The sequence below is a fragment of the Cicer arietinum genome, chromosome 4, assembly GCF_000331145.2.
Source record: "Cicer arietinum cultivar CDC Frontier isolate Library 1 chromosome 4, Cicar.CDCFrontier_v2.0, whole genome shotgun sequence".
NCBI lineage: Eukaryota > Viridiplantae > Streptophyta > Magnoliopsida > Fabales > Fabaceae > Cicer > Cicer arietinum.
The window spans coordinates 60,671,709-60,692,413 of NC_021163.2; the positions used below are offsets into that span (position 1 = coordinate 60,671,709).

Genomic DNA, 20,705 nt, shown 5'->3' on the forward strand with positions numbered 1-20,705 from the left:
CATTATTAATATTGGTCATTTTAAAAAACATATTAAATCATTTAAGCATATGGCTTACGGCCCAAAGATACCATAGACCGGGGCATCCAAAAAATTAACATTAAAAATTTATTAGGGTGTAAATCTAAGGGTTAGTATTTTGCAACATAATTAATTTGAGTTAGAATTCGGTTAGAAAGAGATATTTATAGTTAGTGTTTGGTAGACCTTGAATATAACATTTCTTTTCAATATAAGGAATTTATATGTTGGGGAGTTACTCCGAAATAAATCAAAACCTTAAGAGATTTTGTTACCACTTGTTGGAGAGTCGGGAGGAGCGCTATATTTGGAATGGATTAAACGTCTAAGATTCTTAAGAGACTTTGACATCACATCTCAACTAAAAACCTTAAAACATTAGATTTATGGGTCATTCCTCTTATATATTCAATATTTTCTCAATTCTCAGTCAACGTGGGAAAACACTATAAAAAGTAAAAATCTCAATTTTTTTTATGAAATTATTTCTCAGTAAAAAGATATAAGTAAAAAATGATAAAAGAAAAAGAAGTTAATTTAATTTAATATATCAATTTTATTTAATTATTTTGTACTATATTGTTTAAAATAAATTAAGTGCCATTTTCAGCAAATTTAAGAGAATGAGAGTGTAAATAAGAGTGATGTGTGTTTGTTAAAAAATATAATGTGCATATGCATTCAGTCGTTAATAAAAAAAAAGTGTAGTTATCAGTCATTGTCAAAGATATCATTATTCATTATAGATAAAATATGTTAAATGAGATAATAAATATTTAAAAGTATTTTAGGAAGAACAAAATAACTATTAAAGTTAAAAAAAAAATTCCATCAATAATTTTAAAACAATAATTAAAAAGGAACGAATGATATAGTATAATGTAAACTTAGATATGGAGGTGCGAGTACAACTTTTACCAATTATTTAATTAATGAAAAATAAAATTGAAGTCAACTTCTATAATGCATACTAAAACAGAGCAAGAAGGCAATGGGATAGGTTGTGAGGAAGTTATATGGAAGGAAGAGACTATATAGAAGCCTATGGATTTCATAAAGAGTGCAAAGAAAAGTGAAAAGAAGCAATTTCCAGTAGCTATTACTATATTTCAATGAACTCTTTATGTTCAACGAGCGAGAAGTTAAACAATTGCTTTTGGTTACAAAAATTTATACCATTTGTTGCAACATATCTTAGTAAATTTGTGAGATGGTTGTTTATATTTACATTTCATTTACACTGGCTGCTTTGTCACATTTTTTATGTATAAAAATGTATTAATGAGATAATGCTTATGACATTTATTACTTGTTTGATAAGTGTTAGGAATATGTTTTTAAGGTTACATACCAAACTCCATTGGTTTCATTGTTATTTTAATTTTTTGTTAAAAAATTAATTGTTGTGTTGATTTCTACTATAAAATAATAATTAATTAAGATTAACATATTCATATTAATATGAGCAGTTAAAAATAGTAATAACGAATGTTGATTGTATGATAAAGTGTTGGTGGAAATTTTGAAATGGTTAGGGTATATTGTCCTCTCTCAAATAATTATTTGGGTAATGTTCTTCAAGTTAAATAATTGGTTCTTGGCCAAATTTTAGGAGAAAGACTCTATGATATATGGTTTATGTGCACTTGAGCGATTTAGAAATTACAAAATTACAAAATTTTAAAAAATAATGTGATTCAAATAATTGAAATGGTGAAATACCATTTATGGTTTTGGATAAAGTCAAAATAACTTAGTTCTTCTAAGTTTATTATTCTATTTAGAAGCAATTAGCGAGTAACATATCAGTTTAACTTATTAGGTATAATCGGATCGTGGTGTTGCTTTTTCATAATCTTGACGAAGGTTTTATATTTTTCTAATTCATGGCAAATTTTGTGATGTGAAATGCTTTGTTAATATATTTTATTTTAACTTGTTAAAAAAATGGAAATTTCAAAATGTTAATAAATGATACTCCCTCTGAAATGTTAATAAGTGATACTCCCTCTGAAATGTTAATACGCATCTGTCGCAAAATGAAAATAATTATGGCTGTCCCTTCACAACACGGTTTATTACATTACATTAGTACATTAACCATGCAAAATAAGTATTAAACATGTTCATAAAATTGTTTTTTATTTCATGTGGTTTGGTGGTCATCTAAGTTTGATACTTTTTTTTGTTGATATTTTTTGTGTTTTTGTTTATTTTGATGTAATGTTTGTTTGTTTAGATCGACAAAATATATATTTTATTCATTATAGATTTCAATCAATGACTTTAGTATTATCAACGTTATAGATTCAGAGAGATATATATTTTCAGAGAGATATATATTCTCAACATTGAAACTTTGTCATATTTGTACGTATATTATTATTTTGTATTAAAGTAGTGTACTGTATTATTTTTATTTTTAATAATTTTAAATTTGTATTATATTATACTGATTTAAATGAATGAATATAATTTTAATTTAATAAAAAAAATTATTTTATAGAAGAGTTTAATTTTCAAGTGTGAGTAAACACTTGTATAATTTTAATCGATGTTCATTATTTAATATTGTAAAACACTATCGGTGCATATATAACTCCGTGTGAATAGAATCCTATAAATTTATGGATATTTATTAATGTATTAAATAAGATGATCACCTCTATGATTATTTATACAAAAGAGACTATGCATTTTAAATTGACAGTTAATAAAATAATTAATTTTAATATGTGATTGTATTTTTATGAACGTTTTCAGACAATAACTACAAGATAAACGTTAAACCCCAGGAATGATTGTGATTGAATGGTGTTTGAAATAGTTTTACTGCTATATTGCACCCCCTTGACGTGACTGTATAACATAAAATATAAATTAAACTCATTTTTAAAATTGAAGCAGTTTTTCATTTTGTCCGTTTCAGCCAAAACGATGTCGTCTTCGGAGTCCCAAGAGCCGCCACCCTCATCGGAATCAATAAGTAAAAAGGCCGCTAAGAAGGAAGCCGCAAAGCAGGAAAAGCTCCGCCGTCGACAAGAAGTAGCCACCGCTACCTCCGCCGCCTCGAATCTCTCCGTCGACGATGATCCCCTCGCCGTCAACTACGGCGACGTCCCTCTCATAGAGCTCCAATCGAAGACTCCGGTTGATGTCAACGACTGGACCAAAGTCGAGGCCCTCGACGATTCTCTGGCGAACCGGCCGGTCCAAATTCGAGGGAGGGCGCAAACTATTCGACCGGTGGGGAAGAAGATGGCATTCTTAGTTGTCAGGGAAAATGGTTTCACCGTACAGTGTTTAGTTCAGGCACAGCCTGATTCGGTGAGTTCGCAGATGGTGAAATTCGCCGCCGCGCTCAGCCGTGAGTCTGTTGTTGATGTCGAAGGCATTGTTTCCATTCCGGCAGCTCCTATTAAAGGTGCCACACAGCAGGTTGGTTTTTGTACTCCTGTTGCTTAGCGTTTTAGATTTTGCGGTGTTTTGAATTTGTAGTTTGTGAATTTATATTGTTTATGATTATGATTGTAGCCTTGTTTGGATAAACTACTTAATTAAGAGCCTTATCAAAGAAGTGCTTCAATTACTTCTATAATAATAAAAGATACAAAAAAGTCAAACTATTTTACATATATTATTTTCCTAAGCTATCCCGAAGGAGCTAACGAAAATAAGCTGAAAACAATTTAAGGTGTGTTATAAGCTGTTTCCATAAATTCTTTAAAAGTGTTATGTTAGTAAATAAACTCAAATAAGTCATTCTAAAAAGGCCCTATGATTATGATTATCATTATGTTGTGTTGTTTCATGTAGGTTGAAATCCAAGTGAAGAAATTGTATTGTGTGAGTAGGGCTGTTCCTACTCTGCCGATTAATCTCGAGGATGCTGCTCGAAGTGAAGTTGAAATTGAGAAGGCTATTCAGGTATATACATTCGTTATTAATCTGCAATGTTCTAGTTGAAGTGGCAGCAAAAATTACAATCACGAAGAATTTAGAGTTTCAGCTGCAATTACTACTATATTGCACAGGACAATTTAAAATCTTACTGAATAGAGATGTGTGTTTGTTTGTTCAATGTAGTGGAATTGTCTCCCTTTATATGAATGTTGAACTTTTTTTAATTGTTGCAGGCTGGTGAACAACTTGTTCGGGTGAATCAGGATACACGTTTGAACTTCAGAGTACTTGACCTGCGAACACCAGCTAATCAAGGAATTTTCCGCATTCAGTCTCAAGTTGGAAATGTAAAGCCTATTATCTCTGATGTTACTCTTTCAAGCTTTTATTTTTACTATTAAATCACTGTCGTTAGTACTTGGTAGTATGTTTGGTGGAAATGCATTTTGCGTTTTGATGTTAAGTTGAATGATCTGGATAGCTTTTGACTGTGTTGTTGAGCAGGCATTCAGACAATTTTTATTAGCTGAAAGCTTTGTTGAAATCCACACTCCAAAGTTGATTGCTGGATCTAGTGAGGGTGGAGCTGCTGTCTTTAGACTGGACTACAAAGGGCATCCTGCATGCTTAGCTCAGTCACCTCAGCTTCACAAGCAAATGTCAATATGTGGTGATTTTGGTCGTGTTTTTGAGATCGGTCCTGTGTTTAGAGCAGAAGATTCCTTTACTCACAGGCATCTGTGCGAGTTTACAGGTCTTGATGTTGAAATGGAGATCAAGAAGCATTATTTTGAGGTACATTTGGCACATTGGAAGGTTTTGGGTGTTCACATTTGAAATTGTTGAGGGACAAAGCCTGATTTATTGATGATTTGAATTTTTTGGCAGGTTATGGATATAGTTGACAAATTGTTTGTCGCTATATTTGACAGTTTGAACCAGAATTGTAAGAAGGATCTCGAAGCTGTGCGGAATCAGTATCCGTTTGAACCTTTAAAGGTGCTTATTTTGTCCATCTTGGCTGTCTTATGCAGTGGATTTGTTGTTTATTACGCCATCAGTTGCATATTGTTTAGTTGATTTATTATGTAGTGTGCGGGTGATGCTTTTGCTGTATAGTAATATACTAATATAATATTAGATGCAAATGAATGCATTGTTACATTTTGTGATCTGACTATAGCCCTGTGAATGTGCAGTATCTGCGAAATACTTTGCGGCTTACATATGAAGAAGGTATTCAGATGCTCAAGGTAAGCTTAAATTAACTAAGCTAAATTAACTAAATTAACTAAGCTAAAGAAGGTATTCAAGCTAAGCTAAATTAATTAATCAACTTGTAAGTTGCAGATAAACAAAAAAATGTGATCGAATGATGATGATGGGGCCTTAACCTTTATGTCTTTTACCCTGTATATTTCATGACATTGAGATTTAGGCTCTAATATGGAGTAGCCTATGCACATTTTAATCTTATAGATTATCATACTATATGTCAACTCTCAAAAGTCATGCAATCAATTTAAAAATTATGTATTAGTAAGATTATTGAAACTATATTATATATGTCATTGAAAGGCAATATATAATGTTAATTGATGAAAAATGAAATTAGATAGATAGGATAATAATACAACTAGTCAGCTACAGATTGTCGACAAAATGGGATCTCATTGAGTAATTCAATTGAAGATGGTATTTTGGGCAACACTGGAAAGCTTGATCGTCCATTTTTTGAAAATTCTAACCGAATGATTGTTACTATTGGGAAGCTTTTTCAAATTAATTCAAGTTAAGGATAAATACTTTGTAAAAGAATCTCTTTGCGCTGTTGAGAATCATTTACCTCTAGACTCAAAAAAGGACTTAACCTACTGTAACTAGGATTGTAGAAATTATGGTATGCTTGTCTTGCAGCTGGTAAGAATGATTTTGCTTTGCAGGAAGTTGGAGTAGAAATCGAACCTTTTGGTGACTTGAACACTGAAGCAGAAAGGAAGCTAGGCCAACTAGTTTTAGAAAAGTAATTTCCATTTTCAACTCTTTTACACAACTAAATACTTCATCTTTGTTGTTATATGCTATGATTTAAAATTGTTTTTGGACTGTAATTCTATCTATAGGTATGGAACTGAGTTCTATATCCTTCACCGGTACCCATTGGCTGTAAGGCCATTTTATACAATGCCTTGCTATGACAATCCAGAATACAGTAACTCGTTCGATGTCTTCATTCGTGGTAAGCAGATATTGAGTTTAATTTACATGCTTCTTCAAATGTGTTTGTACTTCCATAAAAGCTTGAGCTTTTGATCATTGTTGTTTGATTTAAACTTCTATGTATTCTTTGTCCCTTAGGTGAGGAAATAATTTCAGGAGCTCAGCGTGTTCACGTGCCAGAATTTTTGGAACAGCGTGCTGAGGCTTGCGACATTGAGGTCAAGACAATATCTGCTTACATTGATTCTTTCAGGTATTATCTATCACCTCTTCCTCCCGTGTTTAATGGCTCTTGTTAATTATATGTATGTGTTTAGGTGCCCCGTCCTCATGAGCCCTCATAATTATTTCTTTTTGGCACAACAAATTTGTCTTTTGGAAAGCTAAATGATTCATCATTTCCAGATATGGTGCACCACCACATGGTGGCTTTGGAGTAGGCTTGGAGCGTGTAGTAATGCTCTTCTGTGGCTTGAATAACATTCGCAAAACATCACTTTATCCACGTGACCCACTCAGAATCGCCCCATGATAATATTATTTGCGTGTTTGTTTGTGCTTTGAAAATACTGTGGCTTTGCATTTCATTGAAGTTTGAAGGCATAGCTTCACGCCAATCATGCAGCAAAAATATTGTTTCCAAGCACACTCCATCACAACAATGGCGTGGATATTGAGTCTTTTATATTTTCACCGGCTATCTTGGAGTTGATATTAAGCACTTTGTTCAAAATATTTATGATGCTTGACTTGATGTAGTCGTCGCCTGTCACTGCATATTGAATTGCTCTCTTTTGTTTACTGTACCCACTTTAAAAAGGTCCATCTTTTGTCTAATCAGTATCCAAGTGATAAATTTGATCCCTTTCGGCTTTATATCTAGAGCTAGAGTGATTTCTTAATGAAGTTTTGTATGAATGCTTTCACAGATCATTATTTGAAGCTGATAGGTTGTTTTGACTTATGTTCATGATGGTATAAAATTGTTTGAGAACTTTAAAAAATGACTCATTTTTCCAACAGAATTTTGCAATAGACACAATTCTGCTAGCGACACTACCACGTGTGGGTTTTGTTTTCTTAACCATTCAGTTTCCTCTAACTTATGCAACAAGTTTTAGAATCACAATTTGAGTACCTTTTGAGAAAACCTCCAACGATTTTTTTGCCCTAAGCCATTCTTACAAACTGAAACTCGTTCTTATGATGTCCTTCAAAGTGTATATTACCTTATGCGACATATTATTTTCTTGCCCTAACTTATGCAACCTTACTATTTTACTATAAAAACCAACGTAACTAATCACTTTTTTTTAAGTATGTTACCTTGAGCGATATTCGTAATAAGACAAATGGAATATTTATTTTCAATATGCTCTTTGATTCATGGATAATCCAATGTTTGTTTACGTGGAATGATACCCTTATAAAATATTATGATTTCAAAGACTCAAATTGTTTTCCATAAAAAAAAAAGGTCAAATTACTTATAGTTTGCAATCCCTACACTCGATCAATCATGTAAATCACCATATTTCGTTCAAGATCAAATAAAAAATCAATTTCATCTATTTTTTTTTAGAACATTTCACCTTTTTTTTTTCAGACAATTTTTGTAGTGGTGTTAGTCACTCCGTTTATAAATTAAAAAAAAAAATATCAAATCCCTCATATTCATAAAATACAAGGCATCTCTATTAAAGTCTTTTTTAATTAATTTTGATTGTCGGATTCCAATTCACTATTAAAAATTATTTTAAGATAGTTAGGGACATTAGGTAAATATGATTTTGATAAATTTATGACTAGTTAAGTTAAAAAAACTAATTTTTTTAGTATTACAATAAAATCCAAATTCATATTCTCTCATCCCACTAATATATATATTTTTTATGGTAAAGAGGTAGAAAAGCAGGAGAGAATCCAAATCCATCTTAACTCTCACAAGTATTGTAGCGAGGAAGAGAAAGAGAATGGTGAAAGAAAGCGAATTAGAGAGCGTGACAATTCCTGAATCACCAATAGAATCACTCAACCGTACTTTGCACAACGTTGAACAACTTGAAACCCAATTGCCCCAATTCCTTACCCTATCAGACCCTGATCTCCTCTCTCAATTACCACTCTTTCAACGCGCTCATTCTCTCTTCTCTCTCGCCAAACTCACTTCCACCCTCTTCTCATGTTCGTATTTTTACCCAATTTCGCAACTTTATTACCATTAATATCATCTATTTATTGTGTTACTTCATTTTTTGTTTTGTATAGTGAAGTTGAAGTGCAGAGGGATTAACCCAAATGACCACCCTTTTAAATCTGAGCTTGTAAGTCTCTTTTTCTTAATAAAGGATTATTTTGAATTATGTTTCATGGTTTATTTCTTCTTCAAGTTTCAATCTTTGTGGTTATGTATTATTGCATGTTAATGAAAATTATTCATTTATTCTATTACTTAGGATAGGTTAACTTTGTGTCAAAAGAGACTGGAAGACCTTCCTGATTTGAGTGAAGGTACTTACATTTTAGTTACATGTTTCTTGTAAATCTCTTTCTTACATTTTAGTTGAATCTTTTAATTCAACATAGCAGAATTGGAACAAATTGGTGTTGTCAAATGTTGGACTCTCCACACTATGTTTTCTCCTTTGGTGTGTGTGTGTTTTAAGAGTTTCAATTTACATTGGCAAGGTTATTTTCTTTGTTTTGATTGTCAAATGTTAAGAGTTTGATTGGATGATTTGGATTTTGATACTCTTGTTGAACATAGTATCAACTAAAAGAGATGGTTATTTCAAACAGAGCAGTGGCAAGACATGGTGGACAAAAGTAGAAGGGAGGAGCTACAAATGAACTATGAGGAGCAGACTGGTCAAAAGAGGAAGTATCCATCTTCTGAAGAAGAATATGGTCAATTTGATACCAAGGAGTTCCTAGACAAATCAATAGTGGAGTTTCATGGTGGTGGTAATAGTGGAAGTAGTATTAAGGAAGCAATAGTAATTGACTTATCAGATGATGACGACGACGATGATGAGGTTATTGCACCCTAATTTACTCAAATTCTTTTAGTGTTTTCTGTGACTTTCTCATTTGTTTTATGAATTTGATGTCCCTCAAGTTTTTTGTTTTTATGGTATTGTAGCTACATTATGATCTATAATTTAGGGTGGAAGAATTTACTCTCTGTCAGTAGAATAATTACTGTCTGATATGTGAGTCTGAGGGCTTTGTGAGAATAAAATCTGTTCAAGCACCATTTTCATGATTGTGCTACTAGAAATGAAGTCAAAATTATTGGTTACGGGAGTTTTGAATGTGGAGGCAGAAAAAATGTCCCATCTTTGAGATAGACTAGTACTTATTTACAATCAGTCATTAAGTTGTAGCAAAATTTTGGAAGATATTTTTCATAGTGCTGGCAACTAGAATGTCTTTTCCTCTTATTTTGGAAGATATTTTCTATAGTGCTCATAGTTCTGCTAAAATTGGATAATGGGTCAATTTATGAGCATATGATTCTGGGAGGCGAAATGATAAAGCTCGTGGATTTAAAATTAGTCTGGCACTAACACTATCACCACAGTATTAGTGAACTGAATTGAGTGCAGTAATTCCTGCCACCCGGGCTTGGCTCAAGTGACTACAGAAGCGTTAAGATGTGTGTGGCTTAAACATAGGGGTTATTCATGCTACTGTCGCGTGAATGGTTTGTGCTATATAGGACATTGGAGTGCAAATGTTGTTTGTGCTTTTATTTTCTATACCTAATCTTCCTGAGGTTCATTAATGTTCACACTTTATTTTATCATAATGTTGTTGCCAGAATTTGCAGAATTCTAGAATATTTAGGTCTTATTGTTCTGCCAGAGATTTTTACTTTGTAATATTTTTTGCAGTATATGTGAACAACATGGAGCTGTGTTCATGGGAGTGAAACTTTTGATGTGTTCAGTGACCTTCATGCTTTTGGATAACTCATCAATTATTGGTGATGGCACACTACCATGTTTATACCTGTCATCTTCTATCCAAGTTGTACTGCATGTATAGATTCAATCTCCATTTTATCATCTCAGTTAATGTGAAAGTTATCCAGCTATAAATTGCTGTTTGTAAGAGATGAATGCTGATTTGTGACTGGGCGGTAACCCTAAATACCTTTAGCGTTTTAAGGTTACAATTGCACTTTCAACTTAGTATATGGATTCAATTAATGTTAGTGATGGTGAAGTTTGTTTTTTTTGCATAAGAGTTATTTGGACAGATTTTGGATATTATTATTATTACTATTACTATTTATAGATTTTGGAATACGGTCAAATATTGTTAGATCAAACACTTACATTAATGGTTGTAACTTAGATTGATGCTCATTACCAATTGGGTTCTTAGGTTGGCCAAATCCAGAAGTTTGTCAAATTTGAAACAAATTGAAGGTGACGACGACATTATTCGAAATGGAAACCATATTTGCAGAAGATCATAACCATATTTGCATATGTTTGATTCTTGGTGGTGTATCGGTGTTGCAAACATTTTCGCCTAATTTATTTTCTTTGTCCTATATTGTTAGCTTCATATCACTAGCTGATCAAAAGGGTCATAATTTTTTGTAAAAATAAAACAAATTGACAAATTGAAAATAATTTCAGAAAGTGAAAAAGGATGAGATCAGAACATATAATAATAACAATATTAATAATCTTTATATTAAAAATTGAATGATATGATAACCAAAAATAATAACACTAACACAATCACTTCAGTGTGACTGTCTCCTAATAACACCAACCCAACCAATATAATGCCTAAAATCCAAAATAAAATAGGGACAATTCACATCAGAAAACCAACATTGCAATCACTCCAATAGCCATCAAAACACCACCACCACTTTGCAAAACAGTTGCACTACTGGTTGGAGCAATAGCTGGGCCTTCAAATTCAGCTGGTGAAGGTGCAGGTGAAGTAGCTGTGATACTTTTTCCCCTTGGACTCATAACCACCACAGTTAGCTTCTGACCCTTCTCACAATGACCCTTTTCTCCACTGATGAAGTAGTATGGTCCAGCATGATCAAATCTCACCTTAGTTTGCCCATCATTGTACTTTTTTATTGGGTTTGAGATGTTGCAGTTAACATAATCATCTTTGCTCACTAGCAAAACAGAGTCTTTTCCAGCCTCATATTTCCAAACTGAGGAACAAAAATATGAACAATTTGTCAAGTGTGCTTAGTGGTGATTCAAATCACAGTATAAAACATCAACACAAACATTGAATTTCTATTTTATCAACTAATAAAAAATAAATTTTGAAAATAAGAATACCCAACATGGAAATAAAAATTGAATCTTTAGAGTGAAACAAAAAAGAAAGAAATGATAAATGGAAATGAGAAAATTACCAAGATGGTCACCAACTTGGAAACGAACACTTTGAGCCCATTTGTTAAGTGAGTCAGATTCAGAAGATGGAACCTTCCATGCATCTGTCTTTCCTCCAAGCAAGATATCTTTAGCTGAAGCAGCAAAGCCAAAGAGAAGAAACAGAAGCAACACAGAGGTTGATGAAGAAGAAGCAGCCATTGTTTTTCACAAGATGGAGAAATGGAATTTGGAGTGTGAGATGTTATGGAATTTGGAGTGTTGTATTTATGGTGATTGTGGAAAATTAGCCGTTGTGTGACATTGGGAATAGGAAGAGTAGACAGAACAGAAAGTTCTAGATTACTATGGTGTGGGGTCCATTGGTTTTGTTTTCTTCTTTGTAAATAGTAACGGTCAAAAACCATTTAACATATTCATGAGACACAACATAGAATCATGCATTCTGTTTCCCGAAGTCATCATAATTTGAATTAAATTTACTCCAATCTTATATTCAGGGACAGGGGGTGGTTTAGGGATTTTATTTTATTTTTTAAAATCTTTTAAATCGTTTCCTTTTTATTTTACTGAAATACTAGTATGTTGATTGGACATAAATTTAGTTTTTATATATATATATTTTGTGATTTTGATATTTCCAAAACAATGTTTTTGCATTTTGATGTGATGCTGTTTGATTTTTTCATTTAGTTGTCTGTGTTTACTTATTTTAAATTGACAGTAATTTTAATCTCTTATAATTTTAATTAATGACTTTAACATCGTCGAGTTACAAATTTAATAATATAATATTATAAATATTTTATCATGTTTGTATATATATATTATCATTTTGTAATATTAATTTGATTGTTGTAAATTTATTTGTAAATTCATATTTTTAATGTTAAAGATTTTAAATTTATATTATATTAATATATTTTATTAATTTAAACAAATCAATTTTGATTTTTTTAGTAAAATAATCTTATATTTATTCTACTTTGATTTAGTGCACTTATTATTTTCCTTCGAATAAATTAATTATTATTAAGTTTCACCAAAAAGTTAATAATTATTAATAATAAAAGTATATATTATTTCTTTTCTTTTTTTACAGAAGAAGTATATATCACTTTTTTATTGGGAGAAGTATATATTATATATTACTAATTAGTTTCTAATATTTAGTTCGTTAATTTTATTCTCAAAACTTTTTTTAGATACTTAAGATATAATTAAATATATAATATATACTTAGAATAACCTATTTTCCTTTTATATTCTTACTATAAAAATAAAAAGCATACAATAACTAAATATATTCTTATTAAATAAATTGAGGATAAATAAATTTAAAAACGAATGAGATAAATTATCTATGAATGTCAATAGTACATAAGAGCTGAATAAGTCCCGTCTTCGTCACTCAATATATTTCATTCCGGTCACCCATTTCTAACTATAAAATGAATAAAAAATTATGATAATATTTTACGTCTTACAACAATAATAAAAATTATATAAAAAATTAATTTATATACATGTTATATAAAAAATGAATAAACATAACATATAAAATATTTAAATATGTAAATACAAAATTTATTTTACTAAATTATTCATACATGATCCTTATGAGACGGAGAGTATGATCCTTGTTTATAAAAGTTCTAATATTATAATTTACTGTCTTTGGCTTTTTCTATCATCATGTGGGATTTATTGTATTTCTACATTTGGTTATGGTTTTTTTATTTTGACTTTCAATTTTATGATGTCTTTCATAGTTAATCACTCGCATTTCCAATGTTAATATTTGAGTTTCCGATTAGTTATGATATTTGACGGGTTTAAGCAAAATATTTTGCTTCAAATCTTTGACTATTAATAATTGTGAGTTTATTGAAAAGGTTCAAAACTTTATGAACGAAACCACGAGTATTTTATTCATCTTTACTATTCTATGGACTGTGACTTTTTTACAAAAACATCCCTAGACGTTTTTTTTTATAAAAAATAAATAGATTGATTTTTCAAAAAAAAATTATTAAAAAATATATTCATTCAAATTGATAAAAGTTACATTTATAAATAATAATAAGATTCAAAATTATTAAAATAGAAAAAATATGAATTTGCAAACATACCTACATCATTTAGATTAATAATATAAAACAAAAAAAGACTTACAAATGTCTCGAATGCTCGTAGTTATAATATTGATGATATTACTGTCGTTGACTAAATTTATACTCAATCAACATTAATTTATCAACCTAAAATAAATGAATGTAAAGTAAGTTAATTTATCATAACTATAAGAGATTTTGACATCATATTTTTACAAAAAAATCTTAAAGCAATGAGTATCTGAATCAACTATCTTACATATCACTATAACTTAGATTAATTAATAATTTTGATAATAACTCTTATATATATTATTCTATCATATTCTTTTATTATATTCCTAATACTCTTAATATTGATTTAAACTATTGAAAGTATTTGTAAGTATCATTTGCGGCATTTTCTTATTTGATATTTACAACTTACAAGTTATAGTATAAAATTACAACTATAGTAATTTTTTATTTTTATTTTAATTAAAAAAATCAGATTTTTATAATACTAATTTTAAGTTAAAAATAGCCCATTTAACTATAAATCACCACAAACATATTCAGATTTAACATATTACAACTTGTTATCATTTGTACACACACAATGGTGCATATTTGGTCCTGCTCATGAGTAGATGTGTTAATTTCTCCAATCTACTATTTATATACCTCAATCCACCTATTAGAGGACTAATTTTTTTCAGAAAAATCTATCATACATCACCTCACCTTTACCTATCACATCCAAAAGAATATCAAAATATTACTTTACCTTTTTTTATCTTCTATTACTTAATAGTTAAAATTTAGGAAATATTTATAAAAATAAATAAAACATTCGAAATGCAATTTTATCAAAATATTTAAAAAAAAAATCGAAATATTAAATAAATGTAAAATTTCTAAAATACAATATTTTTTTTAAAAAAAAAACTTTAAAAAATTATGAAAACATCCAAAATACAATTTTTCTAAACACGTTAAAAGAATTTAACACTTTGAATTAATTTGAAACTACTGAAATACAAGTTTTTCAATAATTTAATTTTTCTTTGGATATTTGGATAAATGTAAAACTTTTAAAATATGTTTTTTTTAAAATTTTAAATGAATATGAAACTTTAAAATTGTAAAATATTTGGATAAATGTATTTTTTTAAAAATTTTAAATGTAATTTTTCTATAAATTTTAAAAAATATTAAAGTTTTGTATTTAAATTTTTAAAATACAATATTTTTTTATGATTTTGTAAAAAAATTGAAATTTTAAATGAATATTAAATATTCAAAATGCAATTTTTATAAAATGTTTCAAAAATTTAAAATAGTCTAATGTTCATAATTTCGAAAATCTTAAAAAAGTGTATGATACATTTTTTTAATATTCTATTCCTAGAAAAACACTATTAAAAAAGTCTCCAAAATTATATAGGCATAGTAAGCCCCCAAAACTAGATTGAAAAGTTTAGTAATGAGTTCAGCACTTTAAAACTTAAACACTTATAGTCACAAGCGGCAGTGCACATGTTATTAATATTATTAAATAACTAGTGAAGGTGCTAACTGCTTTAATAAAAAAAATAGTTGAGGTACACGTGGCAGCTTGAATGACACGTAACCACTACGTGTTGTGAAAAGAACAAAATTGACAGGACACGTGGTTGACCAACATCTTTCATTTAATTTATTTTGATTGTGATGCAAAATGAAGTAAAAGAAAGAATTAGAAGGTAGAAAGAAGATCTGAAATAATGAGTGGAAACGAAGATTGGAGGAAAAATGCAGAGACACACAAAATGAGTTCAGAAGAAGTAAAAGCATGTGGTGTGGAAGGTTCAAAGAGACCACCAGGTAGTAATCATGGTACAGCTAGGAATGTTCTTCACCAAAGAAAATCACTTCCATTCAGTTTCACAACAATCACTCTCTCAGGTTTACTTATTACAGCTGCTATTGGATATACTGTTTTGTATACTAAGAAGAAGCCCGAAGCTTCTGCTGTTGATGTTGCTAAGGTTTCTGTCGGAGTTGCTAATCCAGATGACACTCACCCTAAGAAGTAGTTTGTGGTTTATATAACATGCTTCTAAATTGCAACATCATTTGTACCCATAATATAATAGATTTAGAAGCATGCGGTGTATCCAATATAATCTATGATTCATGTTGCTGCTTTATTTATAAGAACAAGTTCTAACATCTTTTTAATTGTATGGTTAGAGGGCATAGCATTTAAGATACTAAATAGTTGTTTTGATCATTAATGTCTCAACACTGTCCCAATAGTTTTTCTACTAATTAAAATTAAAAAATTTATTTGAATCTGTGACTTTTGTATATATATATCCCTTTTTAAAAAAAAAAATTCTTTAATTACCCTATTTTGAAAATTATTTCTTTAAAAGCCTTACTTTTCTTTTTCAATAGGAGGTCGTTTCCTGTGGAAGCGAGCACTTGAAAACCAATTTTTTGAAATTCAATAGAACCACTTGAAAATCAATTTTTTGAAATTCAATAGAAGATCGTTTCCTGGGGAAACAACTTCTAATTGAGTAATATTATTCACTTAGAGGTCGCTTCTCCAAGAAACAATCTTCTAAGAAAATAATTTTCAGAGTAGGATATTTAAGGAAATAATTTTCAAAGTATGGCAATTAAAGAAACTTTTTTTAAAAATGGGATATATATATATACAAAATCCTGAATCTGTCTATCAATCAAGGTTATACGGAAAAAAAATGCTTGAATTTACCATAAATTCAAGAGAATTCGACAAATATATCGATTTTATCTTAATTTTAAAATATTTTAAAAGAATTTCAATTTTTTAAATTTCATATTAACGTTTTTATCTCGGTTTGGCACGGTGAGATGATTTACAATTAGTTTTTTTTAGAGTAGGGATTAAATTTTTTCCAAGAATTCAGCTTTAACAATTAGAGATGCTTTTGCTATTCAAATAAATGGGCTTGATTATTTAATTAATTTTTTTTTGTTGAGCACAATCAATATGAAGGGTCTTTGATGCACAAAATGTTGAAAGCCCAACAAAGAAATGAGGTTTAGTTGACAATTTCGTGTACAACTATATAGTTATGTGTGATTCCTCCTCTATCTATCACATTGCATCACTTCAACAAAGGAGTCTTACTATTGGATGGAGGTTGAACTCTATCTACATCAAAATAGTCTTCATTCGATTCTTCTTTTGCTTTTCCCCACATAACACTATAAAACCCAATTGATATTATTGCTGCTCCAATTACACTGCACCATTTGAAAAATTAAATGTAACATATAATAAATGAAATATTTTCTATATGAAGCAAATATTTCAATTTTCTAGAATAATTAAAATTTAACAAAAATAAAGTTGTTTTTTTTTTCAATTTAATTAGATATATGTGTAATAAAATTATATCATTATATAAAAATAAATTAATCTGTAAGGGAATGAAATACATACGTTCCAAAATAGAGTGCATCACCAAGAAATAGAACACTAAAAGATGCAGCAATAGCTATTGACAAAGGCTTGAAGAGAGAGATATATAGAGGGCCTTTAATACGAAGACCCCAAGTGTGAATAAGACAACTTAGTCCTGTGCAAAAGAATCCCTGAATCAATGTGGAAAATTTCAGTGAGAAATTATTATTTGTAGTTCTAAAACTAACAAAATATAGGATTTTTTTTACTCTAAAAAAATGATTTTTTTAAAGAAAATATGCATTATTAATCACTATTATTATTTTCTATTCATAATTTTGACGTAATTTGTGTGAGATTAACAAATGTAACAATATTTTGTAGAACAAAGAGTTTTCATTTTATGCGTCTGACTAATTTAATGGAATGTGTTGTCGATTTAAATGTTAGATTATTAAAAAGTTTAATTTTTTTTTATAATTATTATCAAACATACATTGATTAATTATGATGTGATGACCATGTTAAAAAATTTACATCAATTGTGTATGAAAATTAACCTATAAAATCTAGATACGGAGTACGGTGTGGGTGCCACATGATAGTACACAAATACATGAACTTTTTTTAAATTTAAGATAGAATATATAAAATATTTATAAATAAAGATATATTAATCAATAAAAAATCATTAAAATATTTAAATAAATATTTATTTTATTTAATAGTTAACAATTTAAAAATACTTTTAATTGTCTCTTTATTGAGTATTATTATCATCTATAAAAAAGCATAGTTTTTAAGTCTGCTTCAACTAGAGATAATATTTTTAATTTAAGAGTAGTAATATTTTAAAGTAGATTATGTATATTTCTATTGATGTTCTAAAAAATTCTCATTTCATTGATTTTCATGGGATGATATTCGTGATTATCTGTGAAATATCTTAAAAGTATGAGATAAATTAATTTTTTTAAAATAAAAATAATATATATGTGTGTGTGAAGTATCGATGTCTAGTACATATGTGATACATATATGTTTCTATTTTTGGAGTATTCAAACTTCTTAAAAATTAACTCGTAATAGTACATGTTTATTTTTCTCATTTAAAATTTTTAAATGAATTTAACTATCATGTATTATCAATGTAAAATATTTTATATTTTTAATATATTATAATCAAACATAACTTTAAAAGTAATTATAATAAAAGTTAAACATGTATAATAATCTAACAATTGTGATTAATTAAAAATTTAACGAATTTTTTATATTGATAATATATATAAATTAAATAATTTTTATTATAATTAATTTTAAAATTTCTGAAACTAAGTTGATAAACTTCTATAATTTTGAGTCCTTAATTTCTTTAGAAACCATGACTGATTCATCTAATTAACTGATTTATCTAATTATTAAGTTTCTCACCGAGGATAAAATAGAGGCCAACGATATATCAAGACCTATGTTCCAAGCATTCAAGTTTGTTTCTAGTAGTAAGCATAGTGGTACAGACACTATTGCTCCGCATAGGTTGTATAAAAAGACCACAATGACCTCGCCTGGATATTGTTTTATCACACTAGTCTGTTTGCAAGCAACAATATGTTATGTTATAATTGGAATTTCATTATAATTGCAAGCAACAATATGTTAATTAATATACCTGAATAATGTACCAAATTGGAACAAAAATATATGCAATCACAAGTAGAGATCCACCAAGAACCCAATTTGATTGTGATGTTGAGGCAATTGAAGAATCAATAGTAGTTGATGATGAGGGTATGATTGTTGGACCCTTATAAAGAACAACTATGAGTGCACCTAATATTGATACCATAGATCCCAATATTTTTGCTTTACTACTTTTGCATCTTAAATTTAATGTCTCCATCCTTCATTCGATGACAAATAATATTAAATAACAAATGAAAACACGACAAGTAACTTAATAGTGTAACATGCAAACTCAAATATATGAGACTATTTGGAGTACAAAACAAGGATGGTGAAGGAGGCACCTTTGGCAAACAAGCAAGAATATGTCATACATATATATATATATATATATATATATATATATATTAATTGAAAATTAAATGATAACCAATTAAAACATATTTTTATTATTTTTAAATTTTAGTTCAACCGATGTGGAAGTAAAAGTTTATGAATAGGATGAACCACACTAAGATGTCTATTTGTAGCTATGATGAATGGCTCAACAACAGCGTGAGTATTCAACCTGTCACAGATATATATATATATATATATATATATATATTCAAGAATTGATTTAATAGTTTTTGAAGATAAGAGTAAGAGAGATAGGAACCTGAAAAGGATAGTTAGGATGAATGTAAATGCAGGCACAAGGTTTCCAAGAGAAGAAGAAAGAGTAGGTGAAGTGTATTCAAGTCCTTTATATCCACAAAGCTGACCTACAACTCTGCCTCATTCATCAAATTTAGCAAAATCAACATCTTAAAATAACAAATGGTCAAAAACTCAAAATTTTAAGAAAGTTAAGTTCACTTTTGTATATGTTGCTTTGTATTACCCAATAACTCCAAGAAGAAAAATTCTGAAGATTAGAGATACATTCAAAGGAGGAAGCTCTCTTGACCTTCATAAATATAAACATCTAATTTATGAATAAAAAAATAAAAAATGGATTTATGGAGAACAATAAAGGTGTGTCTAATATAGACTTTCCAAAAAAAAATATTTAAAAGTGAACTTTATATTTTTAGTAAAAAATTAATTTTATAATAATAATAAAATTTAGAGAAAAAATATAATATATTTTTATTAAAATTTACTAAAAATATTGAGATCCACCGTTAGACTGAAACTATATTAGACAATTATGAAGAATAATAAATTATTGTATGAATTAATGAATTTGTAAAAAGACATCACCATTTGAGAAAGAAGGGCAGAGGCAAAAGGAAAACAAGAGTGGAGACAAGAAATGAATAAGCAATGAATACAAAGTGACTCAATCCCTTTTGACTTGCTGCTTTGAATAGAACATTGACACCAACGTTTGTACACTCTATTCCAACCATTGCAATGAATGGAATCACATCCTTGTAACAATGCCTCTCTCCCATCTCTCTCTAATTTAATTGTGACTTAGATCCAAAACTTATGGTTCAAACTTCTAAGAGTTCTTAATTTTATAGAAGGGTTCTCACATTATAAGTGGAATTTAAATTCATATTCTTTGACGTATAAGTCACATGTTTGCTAAATTAACGCATCAATTGATTTAAATGTTACTATTATATAATGTCTTTCAGTTTATCATTTGATATGGGAATCTTTTTGGATTTGAAAATATTAGAAATTAGTTTTTAAAATAATTTTAATTTTTTAGACTTAATTGCAATTTTAGTCTCTCTATTTTTATTAATTCACGAAATTTGTCCTCTTATTTTAAAAGTCGACAGTTTTGATTCATCCTTATGATTTTTTAGCTAAAAAATAATGACGTGAGATGTTTTAAATAACGTGACATATGATAAGATAATATAAGATGATTAACACGCATTAAATTTGAATAAAACACAGTAAAAACTTAACTTTTAATTTCATTAATTTTTCATATTTCTAATTTAATTAATG

General features: G+C 29.0%; 4 protein-coding genes and 1 pseudogene across 4 annotated transcripts; 3 read left to right on the forward strand and 2 right to left on the reverse strand.

Moving 5' to 3' along the window:
• The first annotated feature begins 2,876 nt into the window (after nt 1–2,876).
• On the forward strand, nt 2,877–7,108 carry LOC101505221 (aspartate--tRNA ligase 2, cytoplasmic-like). Its single transcript, XM_004498745.4, has 10 exons — nt 2,877–3,459; nt 3,838–3,948; nt 4,158–4,271; nt 4,429–4,719; nt 4,813–4,923; nt 5,124–5,177; nt 5,868–5,947; nt 6,048–6,163; nt 6,283–6,397; nt 6,550–7,108. The coding sequence occupies exons 1-10, from the start codon at nt 2,959–2,961 to the stop codon at nt 6,674–6,676; spliced, it is 1,620 nt and encodes a 539-aa protein (XP_004498802.1). The 5' UTR covers nt 2,877–2,958; the 3' UTR covers nt 6,677–7,108.
• A 929-nt stretch (nt 7,109–8,037) lies between these two features.
• On the forward strand, nt 8,038–10,445 carry LOC101505547 (uncharacterized). Its single transcript, XM_004498746.4, has 5 exons — nt 8,038–8,328; nt 8,413–8,468; nt 8,601–8,655; nt 8,944–9,179; nt 10,041–10,445. The coding sequence occupies exons 1-5, from the start codon at nt 8,118–8,120 to the stop codon at nt 10,047–10,049; spliced, it is 567 nt and encodes a 188-aa protein (XP_004498803.1). The 5' UTR covers nt 8,038–8,117; the 3' UTR covers nt 10,050–10,445.
• A 378-nt stretch (nt 10,446–10,823) lies between these two features.
• On the reverse strand, nt 10,824–11,787 carry LOC101505878 (early nodulin-like protein 15). The gene is made up of 2 exons (XM_004498747.4): nt 11,552–11,787; nt 10,824–11,341 (listed from the first exon to the last, which is right to left on the reverse strand). The coding sequence occupies exons 1-2, from the start codon at nt 11,730–11,732 to the stop codon at nt 10,986–10,988; spliced, it is 537 nt and encodes a 178-aa protein (XP_004498804.1). The 5' UTR covers nt 11,733–11,787; the 3' UTR covers nt 10,824–10,985.
• Nucleotides 11,788–15,337: 3,550 nt separating this feature from the next.
• On the forward strand, nt 15,338–15,840 carry LOC101506193 (uncharacterized). Its single transcript, XM_004498748.4, has one exon. The coding sequence runs from the start codon at nt 15,391–15,393 to the stop codon at nt 15,700–15,702; it is 312 nt and encodes a 103-aa protein (XP_004498805.1). The 5' UTR covers nt 15,338–15,390; the 3' UTR covers nt 15,703–15,840.
• An 861-nt stretch (nt 15,841–16,701) lies between these two features.
• LOC101500540 (WAT1-related protein At4g15540-like) lies at nt 16,702–20,206 on the reverse strand (annotated as a pseudogene).
• Nucleotides 20,207–20,705: the final 499 nt, after the last annotated feature.